Source organism: Myxocyprinus asiaticus, chromosome 23, assembly GCF_019703515.2.
Source record: "Myxocyprinus asiaticus isolate MX2 ecotype Aquarium Trade chromosome 23, UBuf_Myxa_2, whole genome shotgun sequence".
Classification (NCBI taxonomy): domain Eukaryota; kingdom Metazoa; phylum Chordata; class Actinopteri; order Cypriniformes; family Catostomidae; genus Myxocyprinus; species Myxocyprinus asiaticus.
The window spans coordinates 38826343-38847159 of record NC_059366.1 but is presented as its reverse complement, the minus strand read 5'-3'; the positions used below and the strand labels follow the sequence as shown (position 1 = coordinate 38847159).

At 35.5% G+C, this 20817-nt stretch overlaps 1 protein-coding gene across 1 annotated transcript; it reads left to right on the top strand.

Moving 5' to 3' along the window:
- Positions 1-8591: 8591 nt before the first annotated feature.
- Positions 8592-19489, top strand: pyroxd2 (pyridine nucleotide-disulphide oxidoreductase domain 2). Its single transcript, XM_051651351.1, has 16 exons — positions 8592-8808; positions 9657-9676; positions 9775-9868; positions 10496-10569; positions 10776-10931; positions 11505-11658; positions 11817-11878; positions 12930-13027; positions 13129-13270; positions 13364-13498; positions 14569-14641; positions 15861-16017; positions 18003-18157; positions 18464-18570; positions 18924-19044; positions 19209-19489. Exons 1-16 carry the CDS (start codon positions 8694-8696, stop codon positions 19277-19279), a joined length of 1734 nt encoding a protein of 577 aa, XP_051507311.1. The 5' UTR covers positions 8592-8693; the 3' UTR covers positions 19280-19489.
- Positions 19490-20817: the final 1328 nt, after the last annotated feature.

Below are 20817 nucleotides of genomic sequence, written 5' to 3'. Positions count from 1 at the left end.
GCTTAGTTGTTGACAGGGTTGGGGAGTAACGGAATATATGTAACGGGATTACGCATTTAAAATACAAAATATAAGTAACTGTATTCCACTACAGTTACAGTTTAAATCACTGGTAATTAGAATACAGTTACATTCAAAAAGTATTTTGATTACTGAAGAGATTACTTTGTATTTTATTGTCATTTGTTTCATTTAATATTTAGTCCTTTCAGATGGAAAACATTTATTCATATAAATGATGTGATCCAAAGTGCATTTGAACAGCAGTAAAACACTTTCTTATGATGTGTTACGTTCATACGAACAGACAGAGAAGTAAGTTCGGAGCAGAAGAAATAGAAATAAATCTTGTGTAAATTGTCAGCTTTACGCTAAGATAAAATGCTATACGTCACCAGGCACGATCATATTTTTTTATCAAGAAAATTCACATTGGATCATAATTTAATTTTTTCTAGTAAGACCTTTGATATTAGGGCAAAAATTGTATTCTTGATAATAATTTTTGTGTTGTTTTCCTGTAAAAATATCTAAAAATCCTTAGAAACAACACTGCATAAGATATTTAGGTTTTTCAGAGAATGTATTTTTAACATGTGTATTTTGTCTTACTGTACTGGCAGAGTTTTTATAGTCAAAACAAGTGAAAAAATCTAGCAGTGCTGAAGAAGTAATCCAAAGTATTTAGAATACGTTACTGACCTTGAGTAATCTAATGGAATACATTACAAATGACATTTTACAGCATGTATTCTGTAATCTGTAGTGGAATACATGCCAAAAGTAACCCTCCCAACCCTGGTTGTTGATAACTAGGGAGTATGGACTAGGTAAATAGTTTATCAGGGCAGTGGTGGCCATTGCTTTAGGATTGAAGGTCAAATGCTAATATTATGCTGTGTTCTATTCAAGTCGGATGTCGGATATTCCTGCTTGATATCTCCTCTCCAACCATAAATGCATTTCATTGCCAGATGCTCGGAAGATGACGTTTAAGGAAACAAAACTGCAATGCTCCCGTTAGCTTAGCAGGTGTTTGATTGTCACCAGAAATCTCTCCTAGCAACCAACTGATAAACAATGCTGCAACTCTAGCATTTGTGCTACAGGTGTATGATTATCATTGTATGAGGTATAATTTACCATGTTTTGAACACCCGCTACTCTGCTATCATTTGTTAAACACACTGTAATATCATGTAATGTAGGAACTTCGACTCATTTATCAATATTATTTAATACAAGTGAATGTTTATCACTTATTTTGTATATCTTCCTGGATGCCGACATGACTGTGACGTCACGCAGCTGCATCGCGGCGAAATCGGAGTTTAAAATTTCCACACGACTGGAATTAAGACTTCAAGTGGCGTTCCACTGCACTTTTCCCAGTAGGAAGTTGGAAAATCCGACTTGAATACGAGTTGAATGGAATGCAGCATTAGTTTAATTCATTACTGGCCTATAAGTAAAAAGTTTGGACACACTTGATTAACCCTTGTTTGACCTTCGGGACATTTTTGTCTTTTTCATTTTTGTTTTTTCAGTAATTTTGGCTGTGTTAATGCCAACGGCATAAATTTTGCCAAAGGTGTGTATTTTTGGGGGAATTTTGATATTTCAACCTCAGTTCCTATAATACATATTTCATACATTGTGTACACAAAATAGTTACTCTCAGGACCTTAAGGACAAAAATGCCTCCATTGAAATGGCAGTATTTAATCCCAGTGCCATTAAAGCATAAAATCATGAATTCTATGATATTATGTTTTCATTCCGGAGCCCTGGCTTCAAAATGTAATTTTTTTTAGCCTATGGAACAAATACATGCTTTTTTCCTATTTTCTGATTGCTGTATTATAGAGCACTGCAGGTCAGTTGAATAAATGATGCAGCTAAAATTGCGTGGGTGTGTTGGTATGTGTGTACTGAGAAATGTGTGTGTGTGTAAAAAAAAAACAACAGAGGCATTATGTAAACAAACTGGCATTTAAAGGGTTAAAATCTTGAAAATGAATGAATATTTGGTAGTTATGATAAGGACTGATGTTGGTTAAAAAAATTAACTCACTGAAAGTGGAAAATAATATTAATATATAATATTAATATGGCAGTTGTTCAACAAGAAAAACAATTTCCTCCAAGGACCTCTGAGTAATTTTTTTTTTATTGATGCACAAGGGTTAAATATGCGTTTTTCGTGATTTTACAAACCTACTGATCTAAAGGCTCATTCTAAAATGCTTGAAATTAGTTTTGTAGACAAATAAAGATACATTATTTAGATATATATTTGAAAACTGTATTTTGTGTTTACTCAGGTTGCCTTTGTTTTATGTTATATCTCGTTTGAAGATCTAAAACAAAACAGTATGAAAAATACACAAAAATAGAAGAAATCAGTGATTTTTCACAGCACTGTATATATATATTTTTATTGAAGCAAAAAAGTTATCCAACACCTATGTCACCCATGTGAAAAACTAACTGCCCCCTTAAATTTAATAGCTGGTTGTACCACCTTTAGTAGCTGCAACCAAATGCTTCCAATAACTGGAGATCAGTCTTTGACAACGCTGTGGTGGAATTGTGGCCCACTCTTCTTTGCAGAACTGCTTTAGGTCAGCCACATTGGAGGGTTTTTGACCATGAACTGCCCGTTTAAGGTCCTGCCACAGCATCTCCATCGGGTTCAAGTCAGGACTTTGACTAGGCCACTCCAAAACTTTAATTTAGCTTCATTTGAGCCATTCAGAGGTGGACTTAGTCCTATGCTTTGGATCATTGTCTTGCTGCATAATCTAGTTGTGCTTGAGCTTCAACTCACAGACCGGACATTCTCCTTTAGGATTTTCTAGTAGAGAGCAGAATTAATGTTTCCTTCAATTATTTCAAGTCGCCCTGGCCCTGAAGCAGCAAAGCATCCCCACACCATCACATTACCACCACCATGCTTGACCGTAGGTATGATGTTCTTTTTGTGGAATTCTGTGTTTGATTTACGCCAGATGCAACAGGACACCTGTCTTCCAAACAGTTCCACTTATTGACTCATCAGTCCACAGAACATTCTCCCAAAAGGTTTGAGAATCATCAAGGTGTGTTTTGGCAAAATTCAGACAAGCCTTAATGTTCTTCTGGGTTAGCAGTGGTTTTCGCCTAGCCACTCTTCCATGAATGGCATTTTTGGCCAGTGTCTTTCTGATAGTGGAGTCATGAACAGTGACCTTTATTGATGCAAGAGAGGCCTGCAGTTCCTTGGATGCTGTCCTTGGCTTTTTTGTGACTTCCTGGATGAGTCATCGCTATTCTCTTGGAGGAATTTTGGAAGGTCGGCCACTTCTGGGAAGGTTCACTACTGTGCCAAGTTTTCTCCATTTGAAGATAATGGCTCTCACTGTGGTTCTTTGGAGTCCCAGAGCCTTTGAAATTGCTTTGTAACCCTTCCCAAACCTTTTTCCTCATCATTTCTGGAATTTCTTTCGACCTTGGCATAGTGTGCTACTGGGTGAGAACTTGTAGCCAACTTCATGCTGCTGAAAAATGTATATTTAGGCATTGATTTGATTGAACAGGGCTGGCAGTAATCAGGCCTGGGTGTGTCTAGTCCAGCTGAACCCCATTATGAATGCAGTTTCATAGACTTTGGGATTGAGGGTACGTTACACTAAAAACGGAAAAGTTTTCCTTTGCGTTTTTGAAAAGATTCGCGTACAGACGACAACGTTGTCAAAACGATCCCCGTTCACACAGATCCGCGAAAATGACTAAAAACGCTGTATTATGCATGCCAGGCCAGTAGTTGGCGATGTCACTTTGTACAGAAATACTACACGCCTGCGCACATAAGCATTCTTCCACAGAGCGTTGAATACAAACAATGAAGATGGCGATCGCTGGTCGTAGTAGTAGTAGTGATGCAGTAAATCTACACTTTGCTGGAGAAGCTTCAACAAACTCAAAATCTTGAGCAGCTCAAACACAGTCCTGTAGTCCGCCATTGTAGTTTTGAATGTCTCACGCATTGTTTTGAAGTACTCGCGTGCATGCCTATAGACTGAACACGTAATACGCATGTGCATGATGTCATCGTTTTCACAAATTTGCGTTTTTGTATGTTTACACGGAGATGATAACGGCATCGTTTTCAAAAACTTGCACTTTGAAACCCGTTTTCAAAAGTTTGCGTTTTCAGGCCCCAAAACGCCGTTGTCATGTAAACGAACAGCCAAAACGCATAAAAAGTTTTCAGTCTTTAGTTGAAAACGTTGTCGTGTAAACGGCCCCTAAGGGCAAATACTTTTTTCACACAAGCCCAGTTGGCATTGGATAACTTTTTTGCTTAAATATATAACATTATCATTTAAAAGCTGTATTTTGTGTTTTACTCAGATTGCCTTTGTTTTATGTTAGATTTAGTTTGAATTTTTGAAAAAAATTCAGTATGAGATATAGCCTACATATAGGGGGGGGGGGGGGGGGGGGGGCAAATACTTTTTTTCACAACATTGTATGTAATAATAATTATAATATATACGATTTACTCAATTCAACAGATGGAATTTTGTTATTAAATTGTATATAACTGCGTAAACATTAAAATAACTAAATAACTAAAAGTGGATTCTTTAAAGATCAGCTTTATTGTTTATCTTTACCCAAGTTTAAATCTTCTTTTTGAAAGAAAATTAACTAGGTTGCTCAATAATGAACAACAGTAATTATCCTTTAAGCAGGACCATTTTCAGATAATTTCATTTTTGCTTTCTGCTGCCAGTTTAGGCCAGGCTGCGAGACCATGGTGTAGAATTTCTGCCGACGAAGGGAAAGAAGTGTTAATTTTCGCTTACAAGAACAAAATTCCCTGGCCTTGATCAAATTAACGTTGACTGCGTGTTGTCCAGATGTGTTCTTTCAAGGAAAGCCAAATTGGCGTGCCTTTATAGTGATCTTTCTCTTCTGACTATAATTGACGACATGCCTTGATAGAAGTGTCGGGAAACCCTAGATTGTCTAATAGGAAGCTTCTTTATATCTTTCCTATTGAGTTTTTCAATCAATAGGAGTTGTTTTTCACAGCATAAGCAAAACAAATAGACGTTAAAGGATATTGTATACTGTGTCACAGCAATTACACATTACGTAGACTGAAATTGAGTTTGTAATTCATTTAAGGCCTAAGGTTTGCTTGTCTTCTGTTACTTGAGTGAAATCCATAAAGCCACAAACCCCCTGTTTTTAGAATGTGACTCTAAAAGCTGTCTGCAGTCCCATCAGCATGACATTGATGCATCATCTCTTATCATATTTAGCATTGAGAGAGAAGCACTTATGAGCTCTTAAGATAGGCTCTTCAGTCAAGATGGTTTCTCTTAGCAGAAGAGACATTTCTTAAGTATTCTTTTGATGCCAGTGCTTTGAAGCAACTTTATTTGATGTGTCTTATAATGGAAAGAGGCGTTATTCTAACGGCTTTGAATTACCGCAGGTCACTTTTTCAAACAGTCAGTGGTTCGTGAATTGTTACGTTTGAAATTGAAATTTTGAATCTCACTCAGGGTATCAATCCCATCAACAGTGGCTTTAATGTGACTAAAAACAACTGTAAAAATGGCCATACATTAAATCTTTAATGAATACGTTAATACACATTTGCATCACAAAGATAAATTTAGGTCATATATGATTAGGCTTATCTTAGTAAATTGAATTAAATCTAAATCAGATTTGTTTAGTTTAGCAAGTTGATTTTTTCATGATAGCCTACTGGTAAGTTCATTGTGGACTATGATGCTAAATCATTATTATAGTGGTGGCAGTTACTGTAATAGAAAAAATGTTTGTTTGTGAAAATGTACCGTTTCAAAACTAAACTTCAGATATCCAAAACCATAACCTTTTACATGTTTAAGGATAGCCTGTGCTTAATTTAAGGATGAGATCTCTATTATAATAACCAGAAGTCTCTGCTGCTACTTGCTGGAATAAAAGAATGGCTTCAGTAAAAACTACGGTGCATGTTTTCTTAAACTACTACGCCTCTTAGTGGTCGAAGTCAGAATGACATGCAGAAATAAATAAATAAACAAATAAATAAATAATGTAAAAAAATATAAAAAATAAAATAAAATAAAAATAGTAATTATTATTGTGATTACAGATTAAAAAAGTATTTTAACCTAGAAATACAATACAATATAGAAATAAAATGCATAAAATAACTGTATGCAACCACATTTGACTATTTAAGATTTTCCTCAAATTTGGAATGTCTTTTACATGTTTGAGAATCCATTCCCTGTTAAATCCAAATTAATGCAATAACTCAAATCAAATTGATTGTGACAGTGACACATGGCCCTACATAAGAGGGAAATCATTGAGCTCACAAACCAAATGGATTTTAAATGACCTCTCTCATCTCATCCTTTCTTTGCAGTTCAACAGATTCTTGAGTAATGAAATATTCTGTTTGCATTTCAATTCTTAGTTACTCAAGCAAAGCTCTGGCTTTTATTGAGACTAAATATTTATTTGTCAGGGAACAAGACAAGAATTCTACAATGTAGGGAATGGAAATATCCACAAATATTGAGGATAAAGTAAACAACTTGTGCAAAGCACAGACAGGTCACATCTGTTTCACTCTATCTTAGGTCTTCATCATGTTCAGTTTTCTTTTTTACATTAGCATGTGGTCACGTAAAATCAAGCATCTCTTAAAAACAACGAGGCTTCTGTGGCTTTAGTGTGAGATCATTTGTCTTGTGATTTTTTCTTTGTGCACCTAGCACCAGAGTAAGAATGAACAAATCATTTTCAAATAAATGTGTTTTATCTTTATGTGCCTTTACTTAAGAACAAAAATACCAGGAGTTATTACTGAACTTAAGTGTTTATCATTAGCTATAGTTATCTTATACGCTCAGATTTCTAGACTAAACACTTGAGGATCAGAAAGTCATTGATGGGAGATGCTTCCTAAGAAACTTCAATTATTGACTTTGTACCTAAAATGTAATGTAGAATTGGAGTCTTGTCATATATCAAACTTTGTAGTTGAAAACTTACCTTTTGATCTAACACTCTCAACAAGTTTGTTATCCAGTGTCACTGTGACAGTGTCACTAGCCAAGCGCAACAACAGGCAGTGAACAGTTTCTAAAGATTTACCAATATGGTTGAAATTACATCCATTCCACCTGACCTTTAAAGCACACAGTGTTTGTTACTCTCTGCTGTCTTGCCTAAAAACTACTGATTAGTAAATATATAAAAATGCTCTTGAACCCGTTCTACACATTATCAGACCCCTTAACAAATTAAGTCACTGGAACACAGCTAATAAAGCGTCTGGCAAAAATTGTTTATGTGTACCAAAATGAAGCATTTTGTCATTTTTATGATAGTGGAATTTTTCAAATATTTCAAATATCAAATGATGATATCAAATATCAAATATTTCTTGATAAAATTCCAAAAATAAAAATCTGCTGCAGCTCCCATAAATCAAAAGCATAGGAATATTTTTAATAGGAAGAACTTGTCTTCTAAACTCAACCAGTTTAAACCTTTATAGGGTAATCGTTATTCTATATGAGGCTCACAACTTCAGTATGTGCATACTAACATGTTTTGAAATAATGAGAATGATTGTGTTTATTCAACAATTTAAACACTGTCTGCAGTTGTATTTCGTGCAAAGACTGAAAGGGCTTTTCCAGTCGTTTGTGATTACTATGATTTTAAACATAATTTTATAGAGATTGAACAAAGAGCATTTTCTAGTCTCATTTTTTTTTTTTTTTTTTTTTTTTTATTGGCTGAGTGTAACTATAGACAAATTTATCCCCCTTGGCCATTAATATTTTATTAATTTCCATGACTTTTCCAAGCCTGGAAATCACAATTAGCTTATAAAATGCCATGATATTTCCAGGTTTTCAATGAATGTGGTAAAAACATGCACTCAAAAGAATATTTTAGCCTATTTTTAAGATTAGCACATTTCAATTTCATAGCCAAATTCCATTAAATTGAAGTGTTTAATGTTTAACTAAATGAAATTAAAAAAACTTAAAATATTTCGGTTTTTTATTTTATTAAAGGTACTCATTTCAGTTTTATGGAATATTGTTATGAAATTAAAATGTGTAAATCTTTTGCTTATTATTATTATTTTTGAGTGGTACCATGCTACTTTATTGCTAGTGTAATTACATAGCCTACATTAAGGCCACATTTTCAACACTCAAATAATAATAATAATAATAATTTTAAGATTTATGCATTTCAATTTCATAAAATTCCTTCAAATTGAATTGAGTACAATTTTATATATATATATATATATATATATATATATATATATATATATATATATATATATATATATATATATATATTAAGCTTTAAGTTTGTTAAACATTACATAATTCAATCTGATGGAATTTTGTTATGAAATTGAAATGCCTAAATCTTAAAAATAGACTATAATATTTTTTTTATAGTAAGGAACAAAAACAAACAAACAAATAACACTTGAATAGTACAGTAATAGTGTTTTCATTTGTGGGGGAGGGGAATTTTTCACAGGGGGGAAAGGAACTTGGACTTGGGAGCTCTGTTCAAGGGAGCGTGGAGGAGTTGTGAAGTTTGAGCTTTGAGTTTGCGGGCTGTCTGGACTCGTCATGGCTGCGGCTGTTCGGGCAGTTCGAGCGCACAGAGGGTTTATCTCATTGACACGGCGCTGCAGCCACAGCACTGCTCTCAAACCTCAATATGACGCCGTTATTATCGGTGCAGGTAGGTTACATACAACATACACGGCCTGAATCAAACAGAGTAGAACCGTTTCAAGAAGCAAGCCCATGCACTTTAATGGGTAGGGCTTAGGGGCCCAAACTTTTTTCTGATTGATCAGGTACGGCGGGTCTAAATAGTAATTGTCATATTTTAATTCCGCACTGCGTTTACTCTGTTAAAGTTTCGTATTAGTTTTATTTAGGTGTAAATTATTGACCAGACCGCTTCTGAAGCCGTACGGTGTTGTCATGTGGTAACTGTAACTTTTCTCAGCGCTGCTGTGAATGGACTAATCACGTTTGTGATTATTGGTTAATGATTTAATCTTTTTAAATAGTATCATAGAGACTGGGGTGAATTTGTACTTGTATGTCAGGTGTCAATCATTGTATCAAATATATTTAAGCGATTACAATTTTATGTGTACAAATGTAAAAAATAAAAATAAAAAACATCCCAGATTTGATTGGGGCTCAAAGGGGGAGTCAGCTTTCTGAGCCACCGCGCGCCCTCTGGAGGAATACATTTGTGTCGCATAGGGTTGTGTTTGTCTTTTCACTCTAGGAAAATTAGGAATGTTGAGTAACTGCCCACAAAGCATACAGATTGTTACACTTTTTGTGTGTGTGAGCATTCAGTATCTATTATATTATTTCTAAAAATGTTGTTGCAAACTTCTGCATGCTTTGATTTGTCACACTCTGTGCCTACTGTATTATGTTTCAGGATCAGATAAATAATATCCATCAGTTGTTAACCAGTTATTCAACATCTAATAAATCATTGTATCATTTTGACTCCTGGGCATCCTAAATAAACACATTTTGTACTCCTTTCCTTTCATTAAGGTCACAATGGTCTTATTGCTGTAAGTACACACCAAACAAGTTCTCAGTTAATGTGGTTGGCCAATATTTGCACAACAGTTTTTTCATGTAAAGAAACTTTCTGGTGTGATTCATACAGTCAGCATATCTGCAGAAGGGCGGGTTGAAAACGGCAGTACTGGAACGCAGACATGTGCTTGGAGGAGCAGCTGTATCTGAACAGATTGTTCCAGGTGCGAGTTTATCACACAGACCAGGATTACTTTACATTTACATTGATTTACATTTATATTTATGCATTTAGCCGTAATTTTTATCCAAAGCGACTTGCAGTGCATTGCATTCAGTGCATACATTTTATCAGTTTGTGTGTTCCCTGGGTGGGACTCAAACCCATGATTTTGGTGTTACTAATGCCATGTTCTACAAGTTGAGCTGCAGGAATTTTAATGCCTTAAAGACCAGCCAAAGATTAGTTTCTCATAGTACATTTGGGGGCATCTAAACAAGCCCAAGGCGGTTTGCTGGTCTTAGCTGGTCTAGCTGGATTCCGTGGCATGCTTGACAAGCTGACAAGTACAAACTGACCAGCCTATAACACCTCTAAAACCACCGAACCACACTTGAACTGACCAGGCTGGGAGACCAGCTATGGCTAGGAAACTAGCATGGCAAGTTTAAGCAATTTTTTTATTACTGTTATTTCAGCAGGGATTTTTCTAAACTTCTCTAAACATTTTAGGTATTCTGTGGTTAGCTTGTAGATTGATCTTTAAGTTAAATTATAAAAACTCTACTGTGAATCACTGAAGTTTGCATGACATCGGAAATACATTTATGTTTATGTTTGTTTGGTCCAGGGTTCCACTTTTCCAGGGCCTCCTATCTGCTCAGTTTACTGCGTCCACACATCTACCAGGACCTGGAGCTCAGGGTGCGTAGATATATTACGAAAATATTTAGGATCAACTTTAATCTTTATATTGAATTTAGCACACTTCACTTTAAATCAAACAGCTCAGACGATGTTTTTTTTTTTTTAGACAGAACTGACAAGGATACAAGTGGCGGGATGATTCATTGATTTTTTTTTTTCTCTCAAGCTAAGATGATAGCAGTTTCTCTGGTGTTTCTGTGCAGAAACATGGCCTGAAGGTGTACATGAGGGACCCCTATTCATTTACCCCCATATTGGAGGAGGGTGTGGGAGGGGGGCCACCACGCTCTTTACTGCTTGGAGCTGACATGGCAAAGAACCAGCAAGAGATCGGCAAATTCTCAGAGAAAGATGCCAAGGTTCTATGTCGATGTCAAGAGGACTTTGATTTTTGCAAAGTTACATTCATGAACATGCATGTTACACTGGAGGCAAACTACTGTAGAACCTGCTCACACATCCCTCAACTTCCACCTCTGATAATGAATTAGAGATGGATATGTTATTTTTATTCATCTACACTACTTGTCAAAGCTTGTACACACCCACAGATTCTTTATTTTTAGTATTTTCCACATTTTAGAATTGTAGTAAAGTCACCAAAGCTATTAAATAACACAAATGGAAGTGTGGATATTATGAAGTGACCAAATATGTAAAATTTTAGATCCTTCAAAGTAACTACCATTTGCCTAGATTACAGCTTTACACACTCATTCGCTGAACCAACTTTATGAGATGTATCCTTGGAGTTCCAGTGTATGCTGGACACTTCTTGGTGGCTTTTCCTTTACTGTCTGGTCCAATTCAACATTAACATCATTTAAGCATAAGCTTATATATCAAAAGGTTTGCAATACCATGAGAAACATAAATTATGTTGTGTGTCCAAATGTTTGACTGCTAGTGTATTTTCTGTCATGTCTCTAAAGGTCTATCCTGATTTTCTAAACCATTTGGAAAGACTGGCCTGTGCCATCCACCCTCTTTTAGATGCTCCACCCGTAGACATTCCAGGAGTGACTCAGGGCTCTTTGAGAAAGAGAATATCTGCCCTGAAGAGCTTAAAACCTTTGGTGAAGTCTGGTAATGATGATTTATTGTTATATAAGAGACAATAAACCAGATTTGCCTCAACTTTTCAGCTGCTGAAATGCTGTATTAAGCCAGAGAGCCTTATAAAACTAGGAATTTTAATAAGTCTGATGGGTTATAGGAAAATCCATGTGTTTCTGTGTTTAAAGGGATGAAGTTGGGAAAGAATATACCAGACTTCTATGAACTTATTACGGCTCCAGTTATGAAGGTGGGTTATGCATCCTTGCATTGACGGAACAAAAATAAATGAAATTCTTTAAATGTGTTTATTTGAAGTCAATTTCACTTCAGTTTATTGCCATTTCCATTCCATTTATGGATATTAAAACGGGAAATTTGGCACACACAAAGAGGGTTTCAACTTACTGTAGATCATGGAAAACTTTTGGTGCTGAGCTTGTGCTTCTACCTGCGTCTGTCGCTACTCCAGTCCCAAGCAGTAGTTTAGTGTTAGTCAGCTTGCGTAAGATAATGGGATAATGCTGAAGCTGTTAGTTTAACTGTATTTCCCAGCTGTAGATGTGTTGAAGTTGTCCGTTCGATCATGGAGTGAGTGACAATGGCGATGACTTTAAAGAAACTGCTCACTGACTGACGTGCACTCACTCAATGCACGTCAAACTTAACTGGTTCATAACACAAAAAAAATTGTCTTTTGTCGCCACCTGCTGGCTCAAATCTTTAAAGTCACAGGGAAAAATTAAAAGACACACATACTGTAGCTCTTTTACACATCCATGCTGCTCTTATACTTTAGTTTAGAATGGCACAAACACAAGTGGAGTGATACAAACGATGAAGTGTCCGAGTGCTGATGTTCTGAGACATCAGTACTCATGGAACCAGTCTTGTCCAGTCAGATTCGAGGACCGAAACTAACTATTGTATAATTATAAATAAACCATTGTTTTTTTCATATCAGCATTTTCATGTTTAAGATTGACATGCCAATGGTTTCAATAATTGGCTGATAAATATCAGTGGCTGATACATCGGTGCATCCCTAGTTATAAAGTTACACCATGTGGCCTTGAAAGAAAATGAATTAGTCATCCCGAGTTTAAAGATGTTGTTGCTTTTAATTTGTGACCATGTTGCTCAAAAGTAACACACCAACAAATCTGACAGCGAGGATGCCAGAAAATAAGACTTGCTTAATCAAATGAAACGAACCATGCTCATGACACGAATACAGCAGTAGAACATTAACTGTAGTCTATGTCAAAACCTCTGTTTGAAAATCATTGTTTTCCCTGCAGGTTCTCAATCGCTGGTTTGAATCAGAGCCATTGAGAGCAACGCTAGCCACTGACTCTGTGATTGGGGCAAACACAAGCCCTAATAACCCTGGAAGTGGGTGAGGGTACTTTGACATTAATATGGCCTAAATATTTGTATTTATTCAGAATATGGCAATTGTTGTTATGGATATGTTAAATGGTGCTTTATACCCAATAGATATGTCCTTCTGCATCATGTCATGGGTGAGCTGGAGAAGGAGAAAGGAGCCTGGGGTTACGTGGAGGGCGGAATGGGCGGTGTTTCTCAATCAATTGCCTGCTCTGCACGCTCTCTTGGAGCAGATATCTTTACAGAGAGAGTTAGTACTCATTGGTTCCATGTTTATCACATTCATTGCAAAGAACAGGTTGTGCCACATTGTGTAATCTGTTGACTTCCTGCGTGCTTTTAGGATGTTGGACAAGTTCTTATTGATCAGGATGGATCTGTCAGGGGTATTGTGCTGAAAGATGGAACTGAAGTCCGTAGTAAAGTGGTTCTGTCCAATGCCACTCCTTATGTCACCTTCAAACAGCTCACCCCACAGGTACGCCCATACAGTATGTGTCAGATACGCTCAGTTCTAGAATTTTTTTTAATGTTCAGGGCATTAAGTGCATTTACTTTAAAGCAGTAAGTTTAGATGGTTGTGACCTCATGATTAGACTAATGGGTACATTTCTATGTCATTCAGTGCTGTCAGTTAATGCCATCGTATTCCAAACTGCTATTGTGGTCTTGAGTCATATAATCTGTGTTTACTCAAGGAGGGACCCAATTCTTTAACTGCACGCACTGTCTGTGTATAAATGTGTTATGCGCTTCCATATGCTAGTCAAATAAATGGGTTCAGTTTTGACAAATGGACAACATTTATTTAACATTTATTTATATGGTACCTTAATAACAAAAAAAAAGGTGGAAATATTAATGAGCGATATGCTTATAGGAATGTTCCGGGTTCAATACAAGTTAAGCTCAATCATGAGTATTTATGGCATAATGTTGATTACCACAAAAATTAATTTCGACTCGTCCCTCCTTTTCTTTAAAAAAACTCAAAAACCAAGATTACAGTTAGAGGCACTAACAATGGAAGTGAATGGGGCCAATATTTGGAGGGTTTAAACACAGAAATGTGAAGCTTATAATTTTCTAAAAGCACATCTGTTAAAACTCATGTATTATTTGAGCAGTAAAGTTGTTTAAATTGTCATTTTTACAGTCATTTTAGGGTTTAAGGTTTGTTGACATTACATTGTCATGGCAACGAAGTTGTCAAATTGGCAATAACTTTACACAGAAAAGGTTATTAAGCAATTGTATTATACTAAAATCTTGTTTACACAAATTTCCTTTATGTCTTGTAGCTATACTTTTGAAACAGTGAGGATTTTATGGTTTAACGATTGGCTCCCATTCACTTCCATTGTAAGTGTCTCACTGTAACCCAGATTTTTGCTTTTTTTAAAGAAAAAGAGGGACGAGTCAAAATAAATTTTTGTGGTAATCAATATTATGCCACAAATGCTATCGATTGAGCTTAACTGGTATTGAACCTGGAATATTCCTTTAAATGTTAATGACATTTTTGAATAATTTATGTCTGTGGTGTAGGATGCCCTGTCAGAGTCATTCATCAGAGCTGTAGATCAGATTGATTACACTTCTCCTGTTACCAAGATTAACGGTATGATTACAGATCATTTAATACTTCATTTAATTGAACTTGTATTCTGATGGAAATACCAGTGCTTGCAAAGCAACAAAAGAATAGCATTAAAGTTTCAAATAAGCTTAGGTTTTAGATTTTGGTTCGGTGTAAACGAAATGCTGCATCAGAGCATTGCTGTTGGCAAAGTTGGTCGGTTGTGTACTAGATTCAAAACAAAACTTATTTAAATGCATCACTGTCAGTTATGTTTTGAATGGCAAACATTCTATGGGGCCATTCAAACAGGAAGCATTGTTGCATCCCTCTGCGCTAATTAACATGCTAGACAGATGGTTTAAGCCATTACGACATGTCTAGCACCATGAGTGCTGCATTTTTAAGACGTGTCAAGTTAAAAATAAGTTTCTTTTAAAAACACATCCATATTCGTTATGCTTCATTACTGTTTATTGGATTCAAGAATGCATGTAAGTTAATGGGAGATTTTTAAACTTTAATCTCAAATTTCTTAAAAACTATAAAGTTTGCAAAAACAAAATTAGATTGGGAAATTGTAAGATACGGTACGACTTGAAGGAAAAGGTATGACTTTTAGACCAACCAATCAACAAATAGAATTTCAAATTGATACAATACAGGCATCACATTTTTAGCTAGCCTTCTATTCAGTACTTTATTTTAAGAAAGGAAATGTCTGTGAACCAATATGGTTACACATTCCATATTTATTTATGCAATACAAATGACTGATAAATGTCGCCTCACTCATCTCGTTCCAAACCTTAATATATTCTTTCTTTCCTGGTACACAAAAGTAATTTTCCTATTAAAATCATGGTTTAGATTTAGGGTCTGGGTAAGGGTTTAGTCTTGATGGTTAGGTTTGGGTTAGAGGTTAATTTTAGGAAAAATCATTATAACATTGTTCATTGGCTGTTTTTTTTACTCTTTGGGAGTTCTATTTTTCCTCTATTTTTGTACGACCCAACTCATACGATTTCCCCATCTTGTACTAGTATTTTGATTTGCCATGAGACCGGTCAGGCAGACCAAAGGCTGAAATGATCTACAAAACTATGTTTGAATGGAGTCTGTACATTAAACAGTTAAGTTACACTTAACAGTTAACTCAATGTTGCTTTGCAAGCACTATATTTCATGTTCGATTGGTCTCTTTCCTCTAGTTATTGATTGGTTTTGATAATGTCTGTCTATGTCCTATGCAAACGAACAGTGGCTGTTGACAAGCTGCCTAATTTCTTGGCCGCTCCGAACAGTGCGGATGGAAAACCGGGTCCACATCATCAATGTTCGATCCATCTGAACTGTGAGAGTGTGGAGCTACTAGAAGAAGCCTATAGGGAAGGCCAGCAGGGACGCCCATCCTCCAGGTTTGCAGAACCTGCAGTGTTGCTCATAGTGGAACAGCTAATATTTGCACATTACACACATCAAAGCATCAGGACATCTGCATTTACAAATCATGACCAGAGTTTTACAGGTGGCACATCTGTTGCTCAGTGACAGGGTTTATGTGATGGTTATAGATTATCTCTTCATTCACAGCACTAAACCACACCAATTTATATGAAATCCTGATTCATCTTCTGACCATTTGTGACTAGAATACAGGTAGTTGACATGAAATGCTTTTGGAAAGTTGACATTTCCTATGGTGTGACATGCTCAATCCCAAGTAACCATTTTGTTCGGGTCAAAAAAGACCCAGTAGCATACAGTAGATATACAACACACCTCCCTTTTGATTATAAATACGAACATTGCCATAGACCTTATTCACAGCAATATTTTATTTTTGATGGGAATGACAATGAGACTATGAGGGATAGACAAACAGTCTCTTCAATTGGATGTACTGTTGTTTAAAGTGTTTTTGGATCATTCCGCTGACAAAAAATTGAAAAATATCTTTCCAAGAACATTTAGTAGACAGAAAATTCCAGACAACATGAGTTATGGAAAATCAGATGAGATCTAGAAGCTTTATACAGCTTTGTTTGTATGAGCCATTAATGAGATTGTCAGTCTATCCCTCACTGACTTGTTTTCATCCCTGTTCTGAGATGGCGCTACTGTGAGTAAGGTCTATTGGCTTGTTTTTCACACTAAACACAAGCTTTTTTCAAACAGCTGGAAGTGTGCCACCTATATTTCAATCATGGTACTATTCTTTTGCATTAGATATACAATAAACCCTTTATTTTGAGGAAAAACAGATGATAATTAGAATACTTACAAATTGTATCTGTTTGAAACAAAAACAGATTCATGTTTTTTTTTAAAAACAAAAAAAAAAAAAACAGCATATTTATTTCAGAATATAAGTGTTTGCCTGGCAGATGGAAAATGAGTGAAAAATCCCATAGATTTCCATTAAAAAGGTCCAAGTCCTAGACAACCATTTAGTAATGCCCTAGCAACACCCAAGTAATCACCCAAAAAAACACTGACATTGCTTAAATATAAACTATATAAAGTATCATAAACATGTAATACAATTCATTTACTTATTAATTTATTCATTGTTGTTTATTTAATAGGCATTTTGACCAAATACAACATTAATATTTGTTTTTGGCCCATTTAAAGTTAGAGTCAAAAGTTACCAGAACATAGCAGGAGGTTTAAACTGCATTTTGCTAATTCTTTTATAATTATAATGCATTACCTGAAACTAGATGAGAGACTACATGGAATGTTTGTACTTTTCTTAAAAATTCAGTTGTCATACTGCAGGACCATTTAAAATGAACTAGTAAAAGTAAAAAGGTGATAAAAAATGCCAGTAAAACTGAGACTTGTATCTCTGCAGAATAAACATGGGCGTTTTCCAATCAGTAGGCATTTTCAAACCGCTTTACAGGATTTGTCTACTACATTGAGATTCCCTACTTTCATTGGATAGTTGAAAAACACCCATCCCAGTTTGAAAACGGCCACAGATTGGGAAACATCCATTAATGTTCTGCAGAAACCTATACTTCGAAAAACTAGACCACTTACAGGACCTAAGATATGCACTATTATTTATATATGTAAAGAAGAGAATATTGTTGCATTCAAACTTTTGTCAAACTTGTATTGCTTCAGGAGCGTGAAGCCAAAGAACTTATCAAAACCACAATTTTTGAATTTGGATGGTTTCTTCGAAAAAACAGTTTCTGTGCTTTGTGCTGAAAAGTCTGATCTTTTTGGTCTGGCTTTTAATTCACTTGCACTTTGCACAGTTTCACCGTGCATATTCAAAAATAAATAAATAATGCATTTTGCAAGACCTTTTCTCTTATTCATATATGTACATTTGAACCTAAATGGACATGTTATGCATCTGCTATCCATATATGGATTTTTTCAGGCCTATGTTGGAAATGACTATTCCCTCTGTGCTGGATCCGACTCTAGCACCCCCAGGCTGCCATGTGGTGTCTCTCTTCACCCAGTTTACCCCGTTTTTGCTGGAGGGAGGCCGAGCTTGGAATAATAAGGACAGGGAGAGTTTTGCAGACACAGGTATGCAGTCTATATATAGTACCTCATTTGTATGTTGTTGGCAGACAAAGGTACTACAAGGCAGGAATGTATGTAAAAGGTCTCAGGTAGCTTTTTTAAGGGCTGTTTGGAATGGAATACTAGCTTACTACTTACTGGATACTGCATAGTATATACTAAATGTACTTAAAAACTATGCTTTATGAAATTATAAATGTTTCAATGGAAAGTTGGCATCCAGTTATCATCTTGGAAATAAAATGGTAGTACATGCCTTGTAGTAATAAGCTTGTTGTTGAAATTGATTCTTTGTTTTCTGTCTTGCAGTATTCAATTGGATTGAGCAATACGCACCTGGATTTAAAAAGTCTATAGTGGGCAAAGATATCTTGACCCCTCCTGATCTTGAGAAGATCTTCGGTCTTACTGGAGGGGTATGAACATTTAGCTTTATTTAATCTGTATAAATATATATATATATATATAAAAGCCATTTAAAAAAAATATTTTTTCTAACGGACATAGACTAAAAGCCACTTTAAACTTTAATATTAATTTAATGTATTCTTTAATGGTAAACCCTTTTGTTCATCAATAAAAAATATGACCTTCCTGTAAATTAATTCATCACTGTGTTTTGTAGAAATTAGTAGTTGTCAATTTAACAATCAGACATAATCAAATAAATAGTCATATCTTTAAATTGTGTATTCGGAAGTTAATTGTTGTTTATTTGTTGTCAGATCATTCCATATATTAATTACATGTTTGTTTGTTTTTGCCACAGAATATATTTCATGGCTCAATGTCTTTGGATCAGCTTTACCTGGTGAGACCTTTGCCCTCTGTCGCAGATTATCGTTCACCAGTCAAAGGACTGTACTTATGTGGCAGTGGCAGCCATCCAGGTGTGTGCCTAAATAAATAAAAGCTTGGTTGCCTTTTCATCTAACAGTGTGTATTGGCCATCGATGCGATATTACGTTTCATGAATCCAGGTCTGGTGAACGCTGAGTTTGAAGTGCATGATGTTCTCTGTGTTCTCCCGTGTTTATATGAGTTTGTCTTGCAGGTGGAGGTGTTATGGGTGCAGCAGGCTGGAATGCAGCTCTCACGGTCCTGGCAGATTTAAAGCGACGGTGATCTTACTTGTCCACATGTTTATGGCCTTCAGCTGGGAATGTTACTTTTCTGTGTCAAAAAGAGATTGATTGAGAGAGTGATTGTTTTGTCTCACTAAGCCTTTGAAACACTCCCAAAATGTTGTGCTGAATTCCCTATTTTTTCACTGCCATTACAAAGTGTTTGTAAAATTTGGAATATAAAAACATGAAAAAAGTCATATTGATTGAATCCATCGTCTGCTTGTTGTGTAACCTGCAGCCACACTGAACGTTCTCACAAAACACTCTGACATTGTTTTGCTATCAAATAACTAAATACATTTTTGTTCTATCAAAGTAGTTCTATTAGGTTGTTGGTTATTAAATACTGTTGTGCTGTTTCCCCCTTTTGTAAGACCCTTTAGATAAAAGCATCATTAAAGCGTTAATCATTACTTTTAAATGTAGAATTCAAATGGAGTTCATTATTCTTATTAAGATTTTATTTGGAGTATACTGAATTTTTTTATACACTTTCAACTTTGGAAAACATTTACCATCTACAAATCAATACAGTCTGGATAATTACTGCAGTTACATTTAGCCTAAATTATAAACCTGCATTTGCATAATATCTTTAATACATGTAAAAAATAATGATAATTTTTATTTAAGGATTCAATCAAAATTGCATAAAATAATAATAAATGACTTATATCATGCATATATTCTTCAATGTATAGCCAATATCAACTCTCAAGAAACTCAACTCAAATTATTATACAGCAAAACATAGAATTCATTCATGCCTTGGATATAAATCTATAAATTAATGATTTATAGAATAATTTTAAATTGGTCAGACTCTATGCCTAGAGAGAGAAGTAGGCCTATGTCTCCGCGCTAGGGCTCCTGCTGCCACCGAAGGGGCCGTTACACCGAAAACGTACTTTCGCGGTAGAAAGCTTGACACAGAAACAATAATAGAGCAAAATGCAGGTGCCTCAAGATGCGTTTTTAACATTTAAAGTTATTTTTAACTTGACATGTCGTATAGCGGCACTCCTGTGCAAGTCGCTTTAAAAAAAATAAAAAAAAACGTGACCCACTGAACGCGTTTTGTGTCCATGTGTGCTTTTACAACTGTTATTTTTTTTAATTTTTTTTTTTTAGAGTCTCATGTTTTTCAGACGTCGTGTTAAGTTAACCATCCTGTTGTCTAGAAACTGCACCCTCATTTTGTACTTCGGGTTATTGTAGTCCTGTTTTGAAAACCATGCAAAATGCACAAATAATTAATTAGTGTAGGCTATTTTGTAGGTTTTGATGGTCTTAATAAAGTCACATCGTTGTGTTCCAGTAGCCTACCAAAAACTAGGCTTATGCGAAATTTTATAGCCTAATCTTTACCTGTCCTGGTCAAAATGAACCAAGACAATTCGATGGTTAAAAAGAACTTCAACCGATAAAAACACGTCTCGAGGCACCTGCGTTCTGCTCTGTTTTTTTTTTTTTTTTTTTTTTTTTTTTTTTTAACGCAAGACCATTTTCGGTGTGAACAGCCCCTTAGACGTTCGT